Below are 19,540 nucleotides of genomic sequence, written 5' to 3'. Positions count from 1 at the left end.
AATTTTAAGAAGCTCTCATACCTGGTTCATAGTTACCAATCTTACAAATGCTTTTGTTCCTTTTATACCAGTTTGTAAGTTTGGTTTTGTGCACAAAATGATTTGGTTGCTTTTTTGGCTGATGATAACTGTAAAATAATAGTGATTTTCAGACATATCTCTATTTCAAAGATGTTAAAACAAAAAAAAATGTGCATCTTAGAATTTGTAAAATATGGTCAATGATAAACTTGGAGATAATTTCAGGGAAGCAATAATAAAATATGGCATGACATATTTTAAAAAAGAATCAGTGGACATAACTGGCAGCAAAATGAAGACAGTGGAAGGGAGAATTTGTGATTTAAAAGACAAACCAGAACAAGATGGAGAGAGAAAATAGAAAATACAGCAGAGAGGATAAAAATTGTAGGAATTAAGTGAGAAATTCCCAGCAGTTGACCCAAGTCCTGAAAGGTGAGTAGAGAGAGAAGAGCAATAGTTAAAAATGTCATAGTGGAGACTTTTTCAGACTCAAGACTAGATCCACAGTTGCAAGAAGCTTAGAAATTCCAAGCATGATAAAGGAGAATATATTCATGTCTAGATACATTGTAGAGCTGCAGAAAATGATGAAAAAAATCTTTAAGTCATCCAGAGAAAAAAGATTGATTACCCTAAAAATAATAGCAGAGGGAATGACAGCTGAATTCTTAAAAATTTCAACAGAAGCTGGAAGAGGAAGGATATATTGAATGTACTATAAGAAAATAACAGCAAACCTATCTATCAAAAATGAGGATGAATTTCTTTTATTTACAGATAAATGAAAACTAAGAGAAGAGGATCTGTCAGCAACAAAATCTCATTGAAGGAAATTCTAAAGAGTGTAGTGTAGGCAGTAGGAAACTGATCCCAAATGGTAGGTCTAAGATAGGAAAGGAAAAAAGAACAAAGAAAGTGGTAGATATATAAGCAAATGTAAATTAGCATTGACTGAATAAAACAGTGATAATAATTTCTACAGAATTAAAAAACAAACCAAGATGGACTTTCAAATGGAGATAATAACATTTAATTCAAAAGAGGGGTAAATGAATTGAAAGTATCCCAAGATCCATGTATTGCTCAGAAGGAGGGTAAGGATTTGATCAAATTCAGATTTGTGGAGTTAATTGTACATGCTTTAATTTCTAGGGAAACTACAAATAAGATAGGAACAGTATTAACAAGTTCAAAGGTGAAAAAGTAATTATAACTATATTCAGCTAATCTAACAAGACAAGAAACGAGAGGAAAAGAAACAATGAATAGATGGGACAAATAGCACAAACTAAGATGATAGAAATAAATCTCAGTAAATCAGTAACTAAAATGATTAAAAGTGAAGAAAATTACTCCAGTGAAAAAATAAAGATTGTCAGACTAGATAAAAATAAAATCTAACACATACTGTCCATAAGGGAAACATCTAAAACATAAGTATACAGAAAGCTTTAATATCTAAACATTAGCTAAAACAAGTTACATAAATATCAGATAAAATAAAATCTAAAGCAAAAAAAAATATTGTAGGTAAAGAAAGTCAATTATATAATAAAGGTTATTTTACCTGGAAGTCACACTAATCTTAAATATATACTGACCATATAATGTAGTCTAAATACAACTAATATGGAAATTGACAGAACTACAAGAAGAAATAGACAAACTGACAACTATAGTGGAAGATCTGAACACACATTTCTCAGTAACTGACAGACAATATTTGAATAAAATGATTAACAAAAGTGGACAAATATGGACAAGTGAACAAATATAGAACAGTTCACATAACACGTGCTGAATGCATTTTCTCTTTAAAATCACAAAAACATTAACAAAAATAAGCAGATGGACCACAAACTAAGACTCAACAACAAATGCAAATGGATTGGACTCATGGAAAGTATGCTCTCTGACCATGAGAAAGCTAAGTTATAAATCAATATTTTAAAATATGTGTTAAACTCCTAATGTAAATCAAGAAATACCTTTTTAAGTAAACTATTAATCAAAGGAGAAATTCTAATGGATATTAGAAAATAGTTTGAAGTGAATAATAAAATACTACATATCAACACTTGTGGAATGCAGCTAAAGAGTATTTAGAAAATATTTATAGCCTTATATACATAAACTAGACAAGAAGAAATCCTGGAAAGTTAATGGGCTAAGCATCCATTTTAAGAAATTACAAAAAGAAAAGCAATTTATACCCAAAGAAGGTGGAAGGCAAAAGTAAAAAAAATAATGATGTAAAAAAGTAACATAAAATAGAATGGAACAGTAAAGCCAATAATTTCAACCTTGATAAAGCTAATAAAAGTGACAAAAGTGTGACATGGTTCATTAAGAAACAAACAAACATAAAGGCACATAAAACCAATATGAAAAATGATAAAACAGACATTATATCTGGGGCAGACAGTTAAAGATAATAAAGTATATAATAACTTTAGACCATTTCAAAATATGCAAAAAATCATGTCAATATATGAAAAAAAGGACAAATTGTTAGAAAGTATCACTTATTGTAATCAACTCAAGAAAAAAGATGGAGAAAAGCTTATATTCCTATAATCATTAAATAAATTGAATCTGTTTTTCAATATCTCCCCACACATAAAACTCCAGACCAAAATAGCTCTATCAAACATTTAAAATGAAATAATTTTAATTTACAGAAAATAAGGAAAGAAGGAAATCCCTGTGATGGTTAATTTTATGTGTTAACTTGAGTAGGCCACAGGGTGTTCAGACATTTGGCCAAACATTATTCTGAGTGTGTTTGTGAGTGTATTTTTGGATAAGATTAACATGTAAATTGAGAGACTAAGTAAAGAAGATTGCTCTCCCCAATGTGAGTGGGCCTCATCTAATCAGTTGAAGACATGAATAGATCACAGAGACTAACCCTCCAGAGAATAAGAGAGCATTTCTTCTGATTGACTACTGAGCTGGGACATCAGTCTTTTCCTGCCTCTGGATTTGAACTGGAAATTTGGCTCTTCTTGGGTCTGAAAGCCTGCTGGCTTTTGGACTGGAACTTACACCATCAGCTCTCCTGGTTCCCAGTCCTTTAGATTTGACTGGAACTACATCATTGACTCTCTTGGGGCTCCAGCTTGTTGACTTCAGGTCTTGAGATTTCTAAGTCTGCATAATCATGTGAACCAATTCCTTACAATAAATAAATATGTATAAAATATACATATAAATATATATTTATATAAGATAAAAACATATATATATACACACATACATAAGGATACATAAAAAGATATAGATATTAAAAAGAATTGGCTCACATGATTATGAAACATAACCAATAGGAGATATAGATATATAGATACAGATACTGAAATATATTCCTGGTGTTTCTGTTCCTCTTGAGAACACTAAGACAGATTTTGGTGCTTAGAAGAGAAGTGCTGCTGTAACAAATACCTACAAATGTGGACGGCTCTGGAACTGGGTAAAGGAGAGAGGATGGGAGAGTTTTGAGGTGCATGTTAGGAAAAGCCCAGATTGCTATGAAGGGATTGTTGGTAGAAATATGGACATTAAAGGTGATTCTGCTGACAGCTCAAAAAGAAAAAGGGAGAGCTGGAGAGAAAGCCTCCATCTACTTAGAAAAAAATATAAATATTCATGAACAGAATATTGGTGGAGTGTAGTTGTTAAGGGCCATTCAAATGGAAATGAGGAAGAGCATATTGGAAATTGGAGGAAAGGCGATCCTTGTTATAAAGTGGCAAATAACTTGGCTGAAGTATGTTCTAGTGTTTTGTGGAAGGTAGAAATTGCAAGCAATGAGATTGGATATTTAGCAAATGAGATTTCTAAGCAAAGTATTGAAGGTGTGGCTTGGGTTCGCCTTATTGCTTACAGTAAAATGCAAGAGCAGAGATATGAATTGAAGAAGGAATTATTAAGCAAAAAGGAACCAGAAATTAGAAATTTAGAAAACTCTCAACCTATTCATATTGCAAAAAAAGAAAGCTTGTTCTGAAGAGAACACTGAGGGTGTGGCTGAACAGCCACTTGATAACAAGATCACGGGTGTGATGCGTGGATTTAATGAGTCATCTCGGCCGAGGCCAGGAATAGAGATGGCATTAAACCAGCAGAGACACTGCCAGTTTGAAGTAAAGGGGACAGAGAAAGCCAGGGAGAATGAAGGAAAGCTGTCAGACTTCTTGGGTTCTACAGAAGAGGACCTAGAGCTATGTGGCTGTGAACTTGCACTATTCTTAAAGGAAAGGGAAGAATGACCTGAAAGGCAATTCAGAGATCATAAGGGCTGCCACTCGCATCATAGGCCCAGGGGTCAAAACTATTTGCTCCTCTGTTTCAGAGGCAGAGCTTCTGTAGAAAACCATGTGGGCAGGTCCCATTTAGCTGAAGGGGCAGGGTCACCCCACAGAGGAGGGGGGGTTGAGGGTGATGCTGCCATCTCTATGGGCCAGGAAGGTAGGACTTTGAGGCAAAGAGGATTATTCTGGAGCCTTAAGATCTAATGGAGTCTGTCTTGTTATGTTTTGTACTTCCTGGGGACCTGCCACCCCTTCCTTCTCTCCTATTTCTCCCTTATGGAGTAGGAAAGTCTATCCTATGCCTGTCCCAACATTGTATTTTGGAAGCACATAATATGTTTGGTTTCATAGAGTCACAGTTTGGAGAGGAAGTTTGCCTCAGGATGAACTGTACCTCAAATCTCAAACATACTTGATTTAGATATTTAGATAAGACTTTGGACTTCAGACACTAGGGATGATGCCTAAATGAGTTAAGACTTTGGGACTGTTGTGCTGGAATGAATGTATTTTTCATATGAGAAGGACATGAATTTTGTGAGGCAGAAAACTATGAAATGAATTTTGTCCCCTGCTAAATTCTCATATTGAAGCCCTGATCCCCAGTGTGACTGTATTTGGAGATAGTGTTTTTAGGAGGTAATTAAGGTTAAATGAGGTCTTAAGGGTGAGACCCTAGTCTGATAGTATTGGTGGCCTCTTCCATGTGAGGGCATAGTGAGGAGCCAGCTGTCTACAAACTAGAAAGAAAATTCTCACCAGAAACCAACCACGGTGGCACCCTGATCTGAAACTTCCAGCCTCTAGAACAAAGAGAAATAAATTCCTGTGTTTAGTCACCTAGTCCATGGTATTTTGTTTTGGCAGCTATATTTGACTAAGACACTCCCCAAATTATTTTATGTGGCTCCTGTAACCTGATACCAAAACCTGATGAGGACAATATTAGAAGGGAAGATTGTAGTCTAATCTTACTTGTGAACATACAGAATTCTTCTTCTGACATTAATGAGTATTTTGTTGGTTTTATACCTGTTGTGAAAAATAAAGGTTTTGTCTTAACTGAAAACAGAGCTTTAATTTTTAGCCACTGGTTTAAAAGATTATTGAAGGTAAGGCTAGGATAACAATGTTCGTATGGCTGTTAAAGACAAAGGTACACAATCCAGGATTTTGGCTGAAAATACAGAAGCATTCTTTGAACTGTAGTTTGAATTTTAACAAGAACATGTATGGCTTTATCTGTGCTGATAGCAATGGCATTCCTTGGAACACTTCAAAGATTATATACACTCTTTTCAGTATATTTCATCATTATTGCTCAATGGTAGAACATCTTCATAAAACACATACCAAATTTGATCTTTTGTACACTCTTAGCTCTACAGTGAGAATTCCCATGAAATGCTGAACATAATGAATTCTTTAAAAAACATTGCTAAACAGAATTCAGTTATATATAAAAAGAATAACACAGCATGACTAATTTGGTATTATCCCTGATACACAAAGTTTGACTTTAGAAAATGAATGAGCATAACATAGTAACAGTTTAAAAATAAAAATCATATATCAATAAAAGCATAGGAACACCTGATAAAATTCAACATTCTTTTGTGATACAAAAACAAAAGCAAAACCTCTCTTCCCAATTAGAAATAGAAAAGAACTTCCTTAATCTGATGGAAGGTATCAGCACCAGCAACAGAATTCATAGCAAACAGTGTAATTAATGGTGAAATACTGAAACTTTTCCATTTTTTATATTTAGGGACATGACAAAGATGCCTGCTATGACTATTTCTATTAATTATGAAATGGAGGGTCTTTCAATAAATTTTTAGAATTAATAAAAGAGTTTAGCAAGGTGGTTAACTACCATGTCAATGTACAAAAATCAATATACAGAGTATATTGTATGTACAGAATATATTGACTACAATGTCAGTATACTCAAAGGTCTTTCTATAGATGAAGAAGAAATATTAAATAATTACCATTTTAAACACACACCATTTACAATAGCATAAGAAATCAAGTATTTAGGAACAAATCTAAAAATAGCTAAAAGGCCTCTAGGAAGAAATATTATAAAATTTAAAGAGGGACACTTGAAAAGGCCTAAGTTAAATAGAGAGTTATACTATAATCCTAGATTGAAAGACTCAATATTATAAAGATATTAATTCTCCCTTAACTGATAATATATCAGTTCAATCAAGATTCAATCAAGATTAAAGATTCAGTATAATATATCAAGGTCAATATAATCTTGATAAAAATCCTATTTTTTTTATGGAATTCGCAATTTATACAGAAACACAAAAAGCCAAGAAAGTAAAAATGCTTTTGAAGAACAAATAGGCACTAAAAAATATCAAGACATTATAAAACTACAGTAATTAAAACCGTATGGTATTTGTAAAATCATAGACACGTAGACAAGTGGAACACATCAGTTCCCAGAAAAAATGTATTGGGAATACTTGATTTATTATAATGCTAGTAGTGTATAACAGTGGGAAAAAGACCATTAAAACACAAGGCTTAGAGTGGAGATAGATACTTGTAACACATACAACTAACAAAGGCACATATCCAGAATATGTGAGGAGCCTTATAAATCAATATGAAAAAGACAGTCAACCCAGTGGGAAAGTAGCAAGAAACTAACAGGCTATTCATAAAAGAGGAAATCCAAATAGACAATAAACGTAATAAAAGTTCTAAACCTCATGAGATGCCACTAGTTAAAATAAAATGACTATAAAAGCAAATGTTGGTGAGTATTTGAAGAAATATGAACCTGCATATACTATAATTCCATTTCTAGAAATACATCCTACAGGAATGGTTGCACATTTTATGCAAGGAGATACATAGAAGAATGTTTATAACAACTAAAACACAAGTGTTCATCAAAGTGTAGAATGAATAAAGAAATTATGTTATGTTAATATAATGGAATATACTATAGTAATAAAAATGAATAAATTATAGCTGCACACAACACCATGAATGAATCTCTCAGCATAATGTTGAGTGAAAAAAGCCAGGCACAATAAAGAACACACTATGAGCAAAATTAAACAATGTTTTTTGTGTTAGTCTCAGCCTATTGGTAGTGATGCTCTTGGCTAGGAATGCCCAGGGCGCTCACCTGGGCCATAGTACTTGTAGTGAATCCCACAGACATTCCTTTCCACCACCACAGGGGCCATTGTTGTGACTGGACTGAGACTTGTGGTTCTTATTATGATAGCAGGATGTGTTTCAGTAAAAACTATCAGGGAACTTTGAGGAACAGGATTGATCACTCACAGACCCTGGAGGGTACATGGCATACCCAGTGGCCACACAATGATGTGGCAGGTAGAGAGAATGGGAGAGAAAGTGGACCCAGAGCTCTGCTTTTCTTTCTTTCTTTTTTTTTTTTTAACATCTTTATTGAAGTATAATTGCTTTACAAATGGTGTGTTAGTTTCTGCTTTATAACAAAGTGAATCAGTTATACATATACATATGTTCCCATATCTCTTCCCTCTTGCATCTCCCTCCCTCCCACCCTCCCTATCCCACCCCTCTAGGTGGTCACAAACCACCGAGCTGATCTCCCTGTGCTATGTGGCTGCTTCCCAATAGCTAGCTATCTATTTTACGTTTGGTAGTGTATATATGTCCATGCCACTCTCTCACTTTGTCACAGCTTACCTTTCCCCCTCCCCATATCCTCAAGTCCATTCTCTAGTAGGTCTGTGTCTTTATTCCCGCCTTACCCCTAGGTTTTCATGACATTTTTAAAATGTTTTTCTTAGAACAAAAAAATTCACAATTTATATGGAAACATGAAAGACTTCAAATAGCCAAAGCAATCTTGAGAAAGGAAAATGGAGCTGGAGAAATCAGGCTCCTTGACTTCAGACTATACTACAAAGCTACAGTAATCAAGACAGTATGGTACTGCTTATTATTTCTTATTCTGCCTGAATAGGAAAAGTGGTAGTGGACATCTTTGCCTTGTTTCCATTCTTAGGGGAAAACATTTGGTTTTTCATCATTAGTGGTAGTGCTTGCCTTAATTTCTTGTAAATGCCCTTCATCAGGATAAGGAAGTCTCTTCTATTCCTAGCGTGTTGAGAGTTATCATGAATGGATGTTGAATTTTGTCAAATACTTTTTTTGCATCAACTGATATGATAATTTCCCCCCCTTCAGACTGAAGATAGTCTCTTTTTAAATAAAATTAAACTAAATTGGAGCTAAGGCATCAATAAATTGCCTCCTAGGAGGGATTCTTTATTATATTCATTCTATGAATCCATATGAAAAAGTCTATTTATTGGGATGCATAGTAAAGAGGCATTTTTTTCTTCATAACTTTGAAAATTTGGCAAATGTTCTGAATCTCTTGCATTTACTACGAATTTCTTGTATTTTTTCTCCATGGTATTTGTCATTATTCAAGTCTATATACTTATATGCTCTGCTTAGCTGTGCAGCATCTTCACTTACAATCAAACTTTATTCCCCAGTAACATCTGTAAGCATCCAATTCTTTCCATTTCAAAACGTATTTTCTACTATTTCCTTGGAAAGAAAAATTTTATATCATATAGACCGCCAAATTTCATATGCTTTTGAAGTCTAATTTAAGAAATGTAATCTAAATTACCTGTACCAATTTTTAGATTATTAGTATTCACAAAATCTTGCTGAACCCTCTATAATTGATTTTAATGTATTTCTACATATTTACGGCCATATATCCCTTCTACATTTATAAGGCAAGTAGTTCAAAGAGTCTTTTGATGATTCTGATCATATATCTAAATGAAAGTATCTTTTAAATACGTTTATGATTAATATTCTCCTTTTAATGTAGTCTACATGCACATGCTATGACACACATTTAAAAGTAGCCAAATTGATATAAAGTATATGAAGTATACATATATTTTGTTTGTAGAAATAGAAAGCATAGATTTAAATTACTTAAAATATATTTTCAGCTTTGTGAGAATTTTAGTTTTACTGTGTTTTTGTCTAACAAGTATTATTCTTTTGTCTTACTTGAGAAATAATTTAATTCTTATAATTTTAGTGACATAGGTAACTTGCCTATATTTATTTTTGTCTCTTTGATTCAGATCACAGATTCTGCTCACCTTCCAGTTCACACACCAACGATAAAGAGAAAGGAATATCATAATAGAATCCTCCTTCTAACTAAGATACTTGATTTAGTTATAAACTTAACAGGTCCTTGAAAAATGAGAATAAGTTAGTTTTAGTCTCTAACCCCTCCCTCCCTCCCTCTCTCCTTCCCTCTCTCCCTTTCTCCTTTCCTCCCTTCTTTCTTTTCTTCCTTTTTTCTTGGAGACTTCTGGTTAAATTTAGCAGATTCAAAAATGCCTACACTTTTGCTTTCTAATGAAACTTGTTAAACAGACTAAAGAGAGAGAGTAGACAAATAAGTCAACATAATTTTGAAAGATGGAAGAACCTGAGTGAGGGGTTAGGAGAGCTGAGAAATATGAATGTCAGGTGCTTAGAAATGACTTGCCAAAAAGTCACAAGATAATTAATACTTTGGAAACCTAGGAGGATTCAGGGATTAGGGACACCAAGTCCTTTAGGAGGCAGGGGTGACATGTGGTACTGAAAAGAGGGGAATAAATTGAAGATCTGAGAAAAAGCAGGTAGCCCCTGTACACAGTCAGGGCCCATGGCAGGGACTGCAATCTGTCCACATCACAAATCAGGAAACAGAGACAATGAAGGTGAGAAAATTTCCCAACTAGTATTTGGAGAAACCGGATTTTGTTGTAATTTAGATATTGCTAATTTATGATAACAATAATTTCAGGTCAAAGAGGCATGATACAGAAATGGACAATCCATAGTGGATTTTCAAATGGTTGATAATTTTGTGAAGACCTCTGGAGTTTTATTTGTTGGGCTTTCAGCTAGAAATTTCAGTGTGCCTTCCACCTAGAAAGTGTAATATGGCTTGCTTAATCAGAGTGTTCCAATTCCTGGAGCACATTATTTTTTTATTGATAATAGAAAATGAAACACACAATTTTCTATAAAGATAAAATTTTAAATTATTCTTTTTTTCCAAAGAAGGTATAAAAACCATATTATTTTTTGTTACCCCTCCCCAGTAAAAATATGTATACATAGGCAATTCTGACTCCATTAATAGTTAAGGAATCATTTGAAGAATTTATCAATCTAGAATTTTTAAATGTTCAGGATATATCAGCTCAAATAAAGGCCAGGCTTTATTAATTTGGTTCCAAATAGTAGTAATGAACATTTGATCACCACTTAAATAATTCTCCTTCTTCTTCTCCTCCTCCTCCCTTCTCTTCTTGGTAATTTTTGGATCCTTTAATCAGTATTTTCCAACTATGAAGTAATTAGGGGCAAGAATCTTAAATGCTGGTAAGAAAAGGGGGGAGCTGCTTATCTTGGCATATAAAATGATATTTTGGGCAGGGTGGGTTGAAGGAATCACCAGAATCACCTTTTCATAGTTATTTAACCATCGATGTGTGTTTGTTCTCTTCATTTTGTAGCATAAAACCCACAGGTTTTTCCTCACGTCCTTTACCGCTCCACCAAGTGTCACCAGTGCACATCTCTGATGGTGGGCTTGATAAGACAAGGCTGCACCCGAGGAAGGGACACATGGAGTCAGAGCCATAATACTTGTACCTAAGATTTTTGGTCAACTCGGTGGTTTAGTCAGCTGCCATAACAAAGCACAGAGACTAGGTGGCTTCTAAACACAGTCATATATTCCTCACTGGATGGAAGTCTGAGATCAGGGCACCAGTATGGTCCAGTTCTGGTGAGGACCCTCTTCCAGGTTGCAGACTGCTGACTTCTTGCTGTGTCCTCATGTGGTGGGAGGGGCCAGGGAACTCTGTGGGGTCTCTTTTTTTAAGGGCATTAATCCCATTCATGAGGGCTCCACCCCCATGACCTCCCAAAGTCTCCACCTCCGAATACCCTCACATGGGGATTAGTATCTCAACATGTCAATTTTGAAGGAACACAAACATTCAGTCCACTGCATTTAGTTGGTAAGAAGAAATTTCATTCTCTTTGAATTGTACAAGCATGACGGTGAACTGATTACTAAAAGTTCCTCTGAATCTGTTTCATATGAATGGGTGGTCATTGGGAGCATTTGGGGGGGACCTCTGCATTGTGCAGCTCCAAAGAGCCTCATGCCCTCATACCTGTGTGAACAGCACCCCAGGGAGGCATGCTGTGTAGCCTGCAGGCAGGGCCACACTTATTAGGAAAATGTGTTTAATGAAATTTTGTTCTCTGTAGCACTAGTAGAGTATGAGGACGACATTCACCAGCTTATGTGACAGGAAAATGGAACACTATCCTTGAGTTGTAATCCTTTTATTTTACTCAATGAATTTATTACAGTAGATATCGTTGAAAGAAAGAAATATATGTTTGGAAATATCAAACAGTGGATCACAGTGCTACAAAGGCACCTCATACATCATCCTAGGGAACAGACTCTGTACTCATTGGTTTCCCCAGCCAGTCCTGTCGAGTGTCCACTCAGGGACTCACAGCGCTGAGCAGGACAACTTTCCTGCCCTCAGCATTGTGACAGTCACAGATGCCTTAACCATAAATGTGTCCTAGCATATTAAAGAAAATAGGATTTTAAATGGGGAATTATGTGCCCATACAATTCTCCTGGGGCAGCAGAGGCAGGCTCTGAGCTGAGCTCCCAGGAGCATCTCCTGCTGCCAGCATTACTCAGTCTCTGTTGAGCCTGGGACAGCTCCACCATTGTCCCAAGAAGACGGTGAATCTGGAAGCTGCCACCACTGCTGCAGCCCTCAGAACCTGCAACTTCTGCCAGAGTCAGGAAAGACCCTGTTGCTGCAGAGTTAAGAGAGCTTCCATCAAATTCAGAAACCACCACTGCAGCTGTGACCTCACACTCCCTCTGTCAAGATCCAAGCCAGTAAAATGGATGTGCTACATCAGGCATCTCCCCCAGCTTGACTCAACTCAAAGTCTCATAGAGAGCTATCTTATTAGTGGAGCTTACATCAGGTCCAAAACTTAGTTCCAAGGGAGTCTGGGAAATGTAGTTTTTAGCATTTCACCTTTACAGTAGTAGACAGAATTGCAATGGGGGCTGAGGGAGTCAAACCATCATATCCCCTACAATCTTATCTCTTTATTTCCCTCAAAAAGCATGTGGGTTCTCATGTCACACAACCTGTGTAGAAAAAGCTCCAAAAACGTGTCCCATGCCTTTTCATCAGAAGAAAGGTGCCTTCTGTCTAGACCCACAGAAAGGCATGGGAACAGCCTATGAAGGCCATGTCTGGGTAAGTGTCAATATTTTTGTTTCATATGAAGTCTTAAAGAGTTTATTAATCACTTTTCACAATGTGTGCACAATATTTTTCAGAAATATTTATGATATGTTATACGATATTAATTATATGCAACTGAAAATCATCTGAAGAATATGATTTCAGAATAAAGTTTAGGTGTCCCTGATAGGATATTTTCAAATTTCACAAAGTTTTCTGTTTAGACCTTACTTTGCAATGAACAAATGCTAAAATCCCTTCTAATGATGTGACTTTGACTTCCGGTCAGTAATAATAAATTATGAAGCTAAAAGTGAAAGAATCTTCTTCAGAAATATTTAAAATCTGAGTTGAACTTGAGGCTACCAAAATTGAATTTAATCTTATGTAGAGGCAATGCTGTGACTAGTGTTAATGGAAATTGTATTGATCGTATTTTCACCACCCAAGTATTGTTTAGTCCTCAAAGGAATTATGTTATGTAGTTCTGTTCCAATCTTTAACAAGTGGTAGATTTGTAACACATTTTTTTTCATTTTTATTATTTTAATTTTATATGTAATAAATGGGTAGTATTTGATGTTTCAGCTTGGATTGCTTTTATGTGTTTTTTGAAAAATAAAAACTAAAGATTCCGGGGCTTCCCTGGTGGCGCAGTGGTTGAGAGTCCGCCTGCCAATGAAGGGGACGCGGGTTCGTGTCCCGGTTCGGGGGGATCCCACGTGCCGCGGAGAGGCTGGGCCCGTGAGCCATGGCCGCTGGGTCTGCGCGTCCGGAGCCTGTGCTCCGCGGCGGGAGAGGCCACAGCAGTGAGAGGCCCGCGTAACGCAAAAAAAAAAAAAACCTAAAGATTCCAAAGAAAGCAGGGATGAAAAAAGGATGGCAGAGGGCATTGGCTCTAGTGTGTGACTTCAAACTCTTCCTGTATGATATGGATGAAGAAGAAGACTCAAAACCCAATGTTGTAGTTAGTCAAGTGATTGACATGAGGTAAGCTTCGAAAGGGAGATTATTTTTTATCAAAAAATCTGGGAATAAAAGTGGTTTCTGAAATTTTTAAAAATAGTGTTGTCATTTAACTTATGTTAAGTTTCTAATTTTCTCCATTGCCATGTGAACTTTAAAATGGAAGATTTCTGCCTAAAGTTTGCATCATTACCTCTTAGTTATGGATTATAATTGTGTAATATTTGTAAGAGTTTATTTATTTATTTATTTATAGTCAGAAGTTTATATTCTTATTGTGTGTGTGTGTGTGTATGTGTGTGTGTAGCAGAAAAGGAAATACAACCTTAAAACCAGATGCTCTTTATATTGAGATATAATTCATATATTATAAAATTCACCATTTAAAAATGGGCAACCCAGTGGTTTTTAGTATATTCACAAGGTTGTAAAACCATCATCACAATCTAGTTTTAGAACATTTTCATCACACGAAAAGGAAACCTTTATTAATTAGCAGTCACTCTGCATTTACCCCTGCCCCCAGCCCCAGCAACCATTAATCTGTTTCTGTCTCTATGGATTTGTCTATTCTGAATTTTTATATAAATGGAATCATACAACATGTGGAGTTTTGTAACTGGCTTCTTTCACTAAGCATAATGTTTCAAGACTCACCCATGTAGCACGTATCAATACTTCATTATTTTTCATGGCTGATGCCCTTTATCAGGTTGAGAAAACGACCTTCTCTTCCTGGTTTTTTGAGTGTTTTTATCTGTAAGGGCTGTTGGATTTCGACAAATGTTTTTTTGTGTGTCTATTGAGAAGATCACATGATTGTTTTCCCCTTAATTCTCATGATGCATTACATTAATTGATTCTTGTATATAAAACCAATCATACATTCCTGGGATAAATCCCATTTGGTCATGGTATCTAATCTTTTTTATAATATGTTGGATTGGGTTCAATAGAATTTTTGAAGATATTTGCATCTATATTAACAGGATATTGGTCTATAGTTTTGTTGCCTTGTGATATTTTTGCCTGGTTTTGGTATTAGGATAATACTGACCTCAGATTAAGTGGGAAAGTACTCTCTTCTCTTTTATTTTTGAAAGAGTTTGTGAAGGATTGGTATTAAATATGTTTGGTAGAATTCACTAGTGAAGTCATCTGGTCCTGAGGTTTTCTTTATGGGATATGTTTTGATTGCTAGTTCAATCTCTTTACTTGTTATAAGTCTATTGAGATTTTCTACATCTTCTTGAGTCAGCTTTAGTACCTTGTGTTTTTCTAGGAATGTTTCCATTTTCTTTAGATTATCTAATTTTGGGGGCATACACTTGTTGATAGTATTCCCTTACACTTCTTTTATTTTCTGAAAGGTCAGAAGTAATGTTCCCACTTTACTTCTGACTTTAGTAATTTGAGGTTTCTTTCATTTTTTCTTGGTCAGTTTAGCTAAAAGTTTATCAATTTTAGGTGATCTTTTCAGAAAACTAACTTTTGGTTTTCTTGATTTTCTCTTGTTTTATTAATTCCACTCTAAACTTTATTATTTCCTTCCTTCTCCTTGTTCTGAGTTTAGTTTGCTCTTCGTTTCCTAGTTTCTCAAGATGGAAAGTTAGGTTATATATTGATTTGAGATTTTCATTCAATTATCCTTTCTGACCCCTTTTCTCTCTCCTCTCCTTCTGGGACTCCCGTTATATATATTTTAGTATTCTTCATGGTGTCCCAAGGGACTCTGAGGTTCTACTAATTTTTCTTCATTCTTTTTTCTTTCTTTTCTTCAGATTGGATAATGTTAATTGACCTATCTTCAAGTTCAGTGTTTCTGCTTTCTGCCTGCTCAGTTCTGTTGTTGACCCCTTCTGGTAAATTCTTCATTTCAGTTATTGTACTCATCAACCTCTGAATTTCTGTTTGGTTCTTTTTTGTATTTTCTATTTCCTTATTTATATTTCCTACTTGGTGAGACATCATTCTCATAGTTTCATTTAGTTCTTTAGGCATGATTTCCTTTAGGTCTTCAAACATATTTAAAGTAGCTGATTTAAATCTTTGTCTGGTAAATCCAACATCTGGGTTTCCTCAGAGATAGTTTTTATTGATTGCTTTTTTCCTGTGTATTGGTCATACTTTTATGCTTCCTTGCAAGTCATACAGTATCACTTTTTTTTAAACTGGACATTTCAAGTAATACTATTGTCAGCTCTAGTTATCAAATTCTACTTCTTCTCCAGGATTTGTTATTGTTGTTTGTTGTAGTTGTTTGTTTGTTCAGTGAATTTTTCAAACTAATCCATAAAGTCTTTATTCTCAGTCATGTGTAGTTATTTGACGTCTCTACTTCATTAGCTTAGTAGTTAGCTAATGATTTTGCAGAGATTTCTTTAAATATCTGGAACCAGTGAATCTCCCACACTTTGCTGAAGAGCTCTCTGTGCAAGTGGGGTCACTTCTTCAACACTCAGCCAGGCCGTTGACAACACGTTATACTTGTGCAAAGCCTCAAGAATATTGGAAGAAATAATGTCAGAAAACCTCCCAAATTTGATGAAAAACATTCATCTATGCATCCAATGTCAGCCAGAGGTGAGAACTTATGTCCTTCTCTGGTCTTTCCTGAGCATATGCATAGCCCTAAGCATGTTCACAGTTCTATGCATGTGCATGATGCTCTGGATTCTCAGCAATATGTCAGACCTTTTCAAAACCCCTATGGATATCTCATTTTCTAACTTCTCCTTTTAAGAATTTTGGTTAATCTATTATTTTGTCCAGCTGTTAAGCACTGCATAAGCAGCTATGCAGTTAAAATGCTTGCATGAAATAGTTTTTTATGAGTTCCCCTTGGGGAATAGACTTTTCCCCGGGAGACCTCTGAATCAAGCCTAATACTCCAGCTCCTTTCTCCTTCCTCCTTCTACTCTCCAGCTCCCTCAGGTGTCCAGTGGCTTCTAGGATGCACTGTGAATGCAGGCTGCCATTTTTCAAGGCTACTGAGGAGCTGGAAATGGAGCATGGGCCTAGGGCGAGTTAAACTACCACAAAGCTCATACTCCTTACCAAGATTCAGCTTTTTTTTTTTTTATTATTTTAAATAAATCCTCCTCAGATTGCCACAAACCTTGGTTAATTTATAGAGTTCTAAAAAAGTTGTGTCTGATGAATTTTGCTAGTTTTCTCATTTCTTTTATGAAGGAGAGAATCTTCAGAGATCCTTACTCTGCCATTGTTGCAAATGTCACTCCAGACACTCTTTAAGTGTTTAATAAAATTGAATCGATGAACTTATAGAAAGTGTATCCTTTGGGGAAATGCAATATGTTCTCTGCTCCCCCTGATTCTTCTGCACCTTTTCGGCTCCTCTACACTTTTCTCTTAGTGTCTCTGAGCATCTGTCCTTGGCCTTCTTTTCTTCCTTCTCTGCACACTCCCTGGGTGGTCCTTTCACTTCCTGTGGCTCCAGGTAGTGAGACATTTATTCATAGTATTCCCTTATACTTCTTTTCCAGGTGTAACCGGCACTGTGATGGCTGTGTGCTTGCTCAGCCTGAACTTTCTCCTTATCACAGGTTCTGTGGGTCTCTACATTCATCTTGTCTTATTTTGATTCCTTACTCACAAACTTTGTTTTATATTCCTCACCTCAGCTAATGTCATCTTTGTCAGAACTTTGGTATTACCTTGAATAACTGATACAGGAAACTAGATAATCTTGAAGGTGACTTTAGAAAGTTACTCTTTTTTTTTTTTTTTTTTTTTGTGGTACGCGGGGCTCTCACTGTTGTGGCCTCTCCCATTGCGGAGCACAGGCTCCGGATGCGCAGGCTCAGCGGCCATGGCTCATGGGCTCAGCCGCTCCGTGGCATGTGGGATCTTCCTGGACCGGGGCACGAACCCGTGCCCACTGCATCGGCAGGCGGACTCTCAACCACTGCGCCACGAGGGAAGCCCAGAAAGTTATTCTTGATGTAGATTTTCAATAAGTTGGTTTGGGAGTGTGTGTGTGTGTGTGTGTATGTGTGTATGTGTGTGTGTGTGTGTGTGTGTGTGTTTCATTTTGGGGACAGAGAAAATTAAAGTTGTGCTGGAGCCAAGAAGTCCAGCTTACAATTGTCCATCCTTCAGATCAAATGAGTGTCTGCGTTAAAGTGGTGGCTGCAGGAATTACAGAAGAAGAGACAGGTGCAGGAAATATTACTAAAGTGACCTCATGGGACGTGGTGAGTGGCAGAAAAAGGAAGATGAAGAAAAGAGTAGCAATACCAGATGGTACTGAGGTTTTAAGTCATCAGGACTGAAAAACTGAGGGTCACATTGACAGCTGTAGGGATGTAGTGGAGAATGATAGCATTGGGGGAAAGAAATGAGTTTGTTCTAAGTGTTGGAGAAGCCAAAAATTATCAAGTGAGCTGAATCAAACAGACTTCTACTTTCAACCAAGATGGGGTAACAGGGGCCATATTTATATTTAACCTTCCCCGTGAAATAACAAAAGAACTGATTTAAGGTTCTGGATATCAGATAATGAAGGGAAATAACTGAGGTCAGCTCTATACTTGACCCAGGTTACTGCCTTGTGAGAGTTTCCAGTATATAACACAGAAAGTGGAATCCCAGGCAGACCCAGGTGAACTCCCTGAACTGAAGAGATGAAGCTGAGAGTCCAGAGAGACCCAGTAGCCAGAGTACACAGGACAAAGTACAGAGCTAGAGAGGAGAGAGTGAGGGAGAGAGAGAGAGAGAGAGGGAGGGAGGGAGGGAGGGAGGGAGAGATTGAGAGCATGCACTAGCTCTGCATGAATCTACAGAGGATCTAGCTTGAGGATTCAGCAGATTACTGATCAGCACATGCATGTGAGGAAAACTACAAAATGTTAGCAAATCGAATCCAATATTATGTAAAAATTATATTGCATCTTGAGCAAGTGTAGTGTATCTCAGGAAAGTTGGTTTATATTGAAAAATCAATGTATTTTACCATATCAACAAATGAAAAAGATCATGTCAGTAGATACAGTAAAAAACATTTGACAAAATCATATATTCTTTTTTTTTTTTTTGCGTTACGTGGGCCTCTCACTGTTGTGGCCTCTCCCGTTACGGAGCACAGGCTCCGGACTCGCAGGCTCAGCGGCCATGGCTCACGGACCCAGCCGCTCCGCGGCATGTGGGATCTTCCCGGACCAGGGCACGAACCAGTGTCCCCTGCATCGGCAGGCGGACTCTCAACTACTGCGCCACCAGGGAAGCCCAAATCATATATTCTTGATGAACACTTAGAAGGGAGCTTCTTCATCCTGATAAAGGGCATCTATGAAAATCCCACAGCTGACATCATAATTGGCGGCAAAAGACTCAATGCTTTCTCCCTAAGATCAGGAACAAGACAAAGATGTTCGGTCTCAACACACTTATTTAACACTGTATTGGAAATCCAGGCCAGGGAAGAAAAAGAAATAAAATACATCCATGTTGGAAAGAAGGAAGCAAAATTATTCATAGACAAAATGAATATCTATGGAGAAAATTCAATGTAATCTACAAAGAAGCTATTAGAACTAATAAATGAATTTAGCAAGTTTGCAGGATGCTTGATCAATATATAAAATAAATTGCGTTTCTTTATACTAGCAACAAATAATCAGAAATCAAAATTAAATAAGTAATGCCATTTGCCATAGCATCAAAATGTAGGGACTTCCCTGGTGGTCCAGTGGTAAAGAATCCGCCTTCCAATGCAGGGGACACGGGTTCGATCTCTGGTCGGGGAACTAAGATCCCACATGCCCTGGGACAACTAAGCCTGCGAGCCCCAACTATTGAGCTTGTGCACCTCAATGAGAGAGGCTGCGTGCTGCAAACTACAGA

General features: G+C 36.5%; 1 protein-coding gene across 1 annotated transcript in view; it reads left to right on the top strand.

Annotated features, from left to right (window-relative positions):
- Positions 1 to 10,111: 10,111 nt before the first annotated feature.
- LOC101289894 (serine/threonine-protein kinase MRCK alpha-like) overlaps positions 10,112 to 19,540 on the top strand; it is a 29,726-nt gene continuing 20,297 nt past the window's right edge. The window contains 5 exon segments of the mRNA XM_012533311.1: positions 10,112 to 10,117; positions 10,922 to 10,961; positions 10,964 to 11,023; positions 12,582 to 12,721; positions 13,560 to 13,699. Coding sequence (XP_012388765.1) covers positions 10,112 to 10,117; positions 10,922 to 10,961; positions 10,964 to 11,023; positions 12,582 to 12,721; positions 13,560 to 13,699 — 386 coding nt within the window.

The sequence above is a fragment of the Orcinus orca genome, chromosome 6 (assembly GCF_937001465.1).
Source record: "Orcinus orca chromosome 6, mOrcOrc1.1, whole genome shotgun sequence".
Lineage (NCBI taxonomy): Eukaryota > Metazoa > Chordata > Mammalia > Artiodactyla > Delphinidae > Orcinus > Orcinus orca.
Note: the sequence above shows the minus strand (reverse complement) of the source record. Positions and strands in the feature narration are given on the sequence as shown.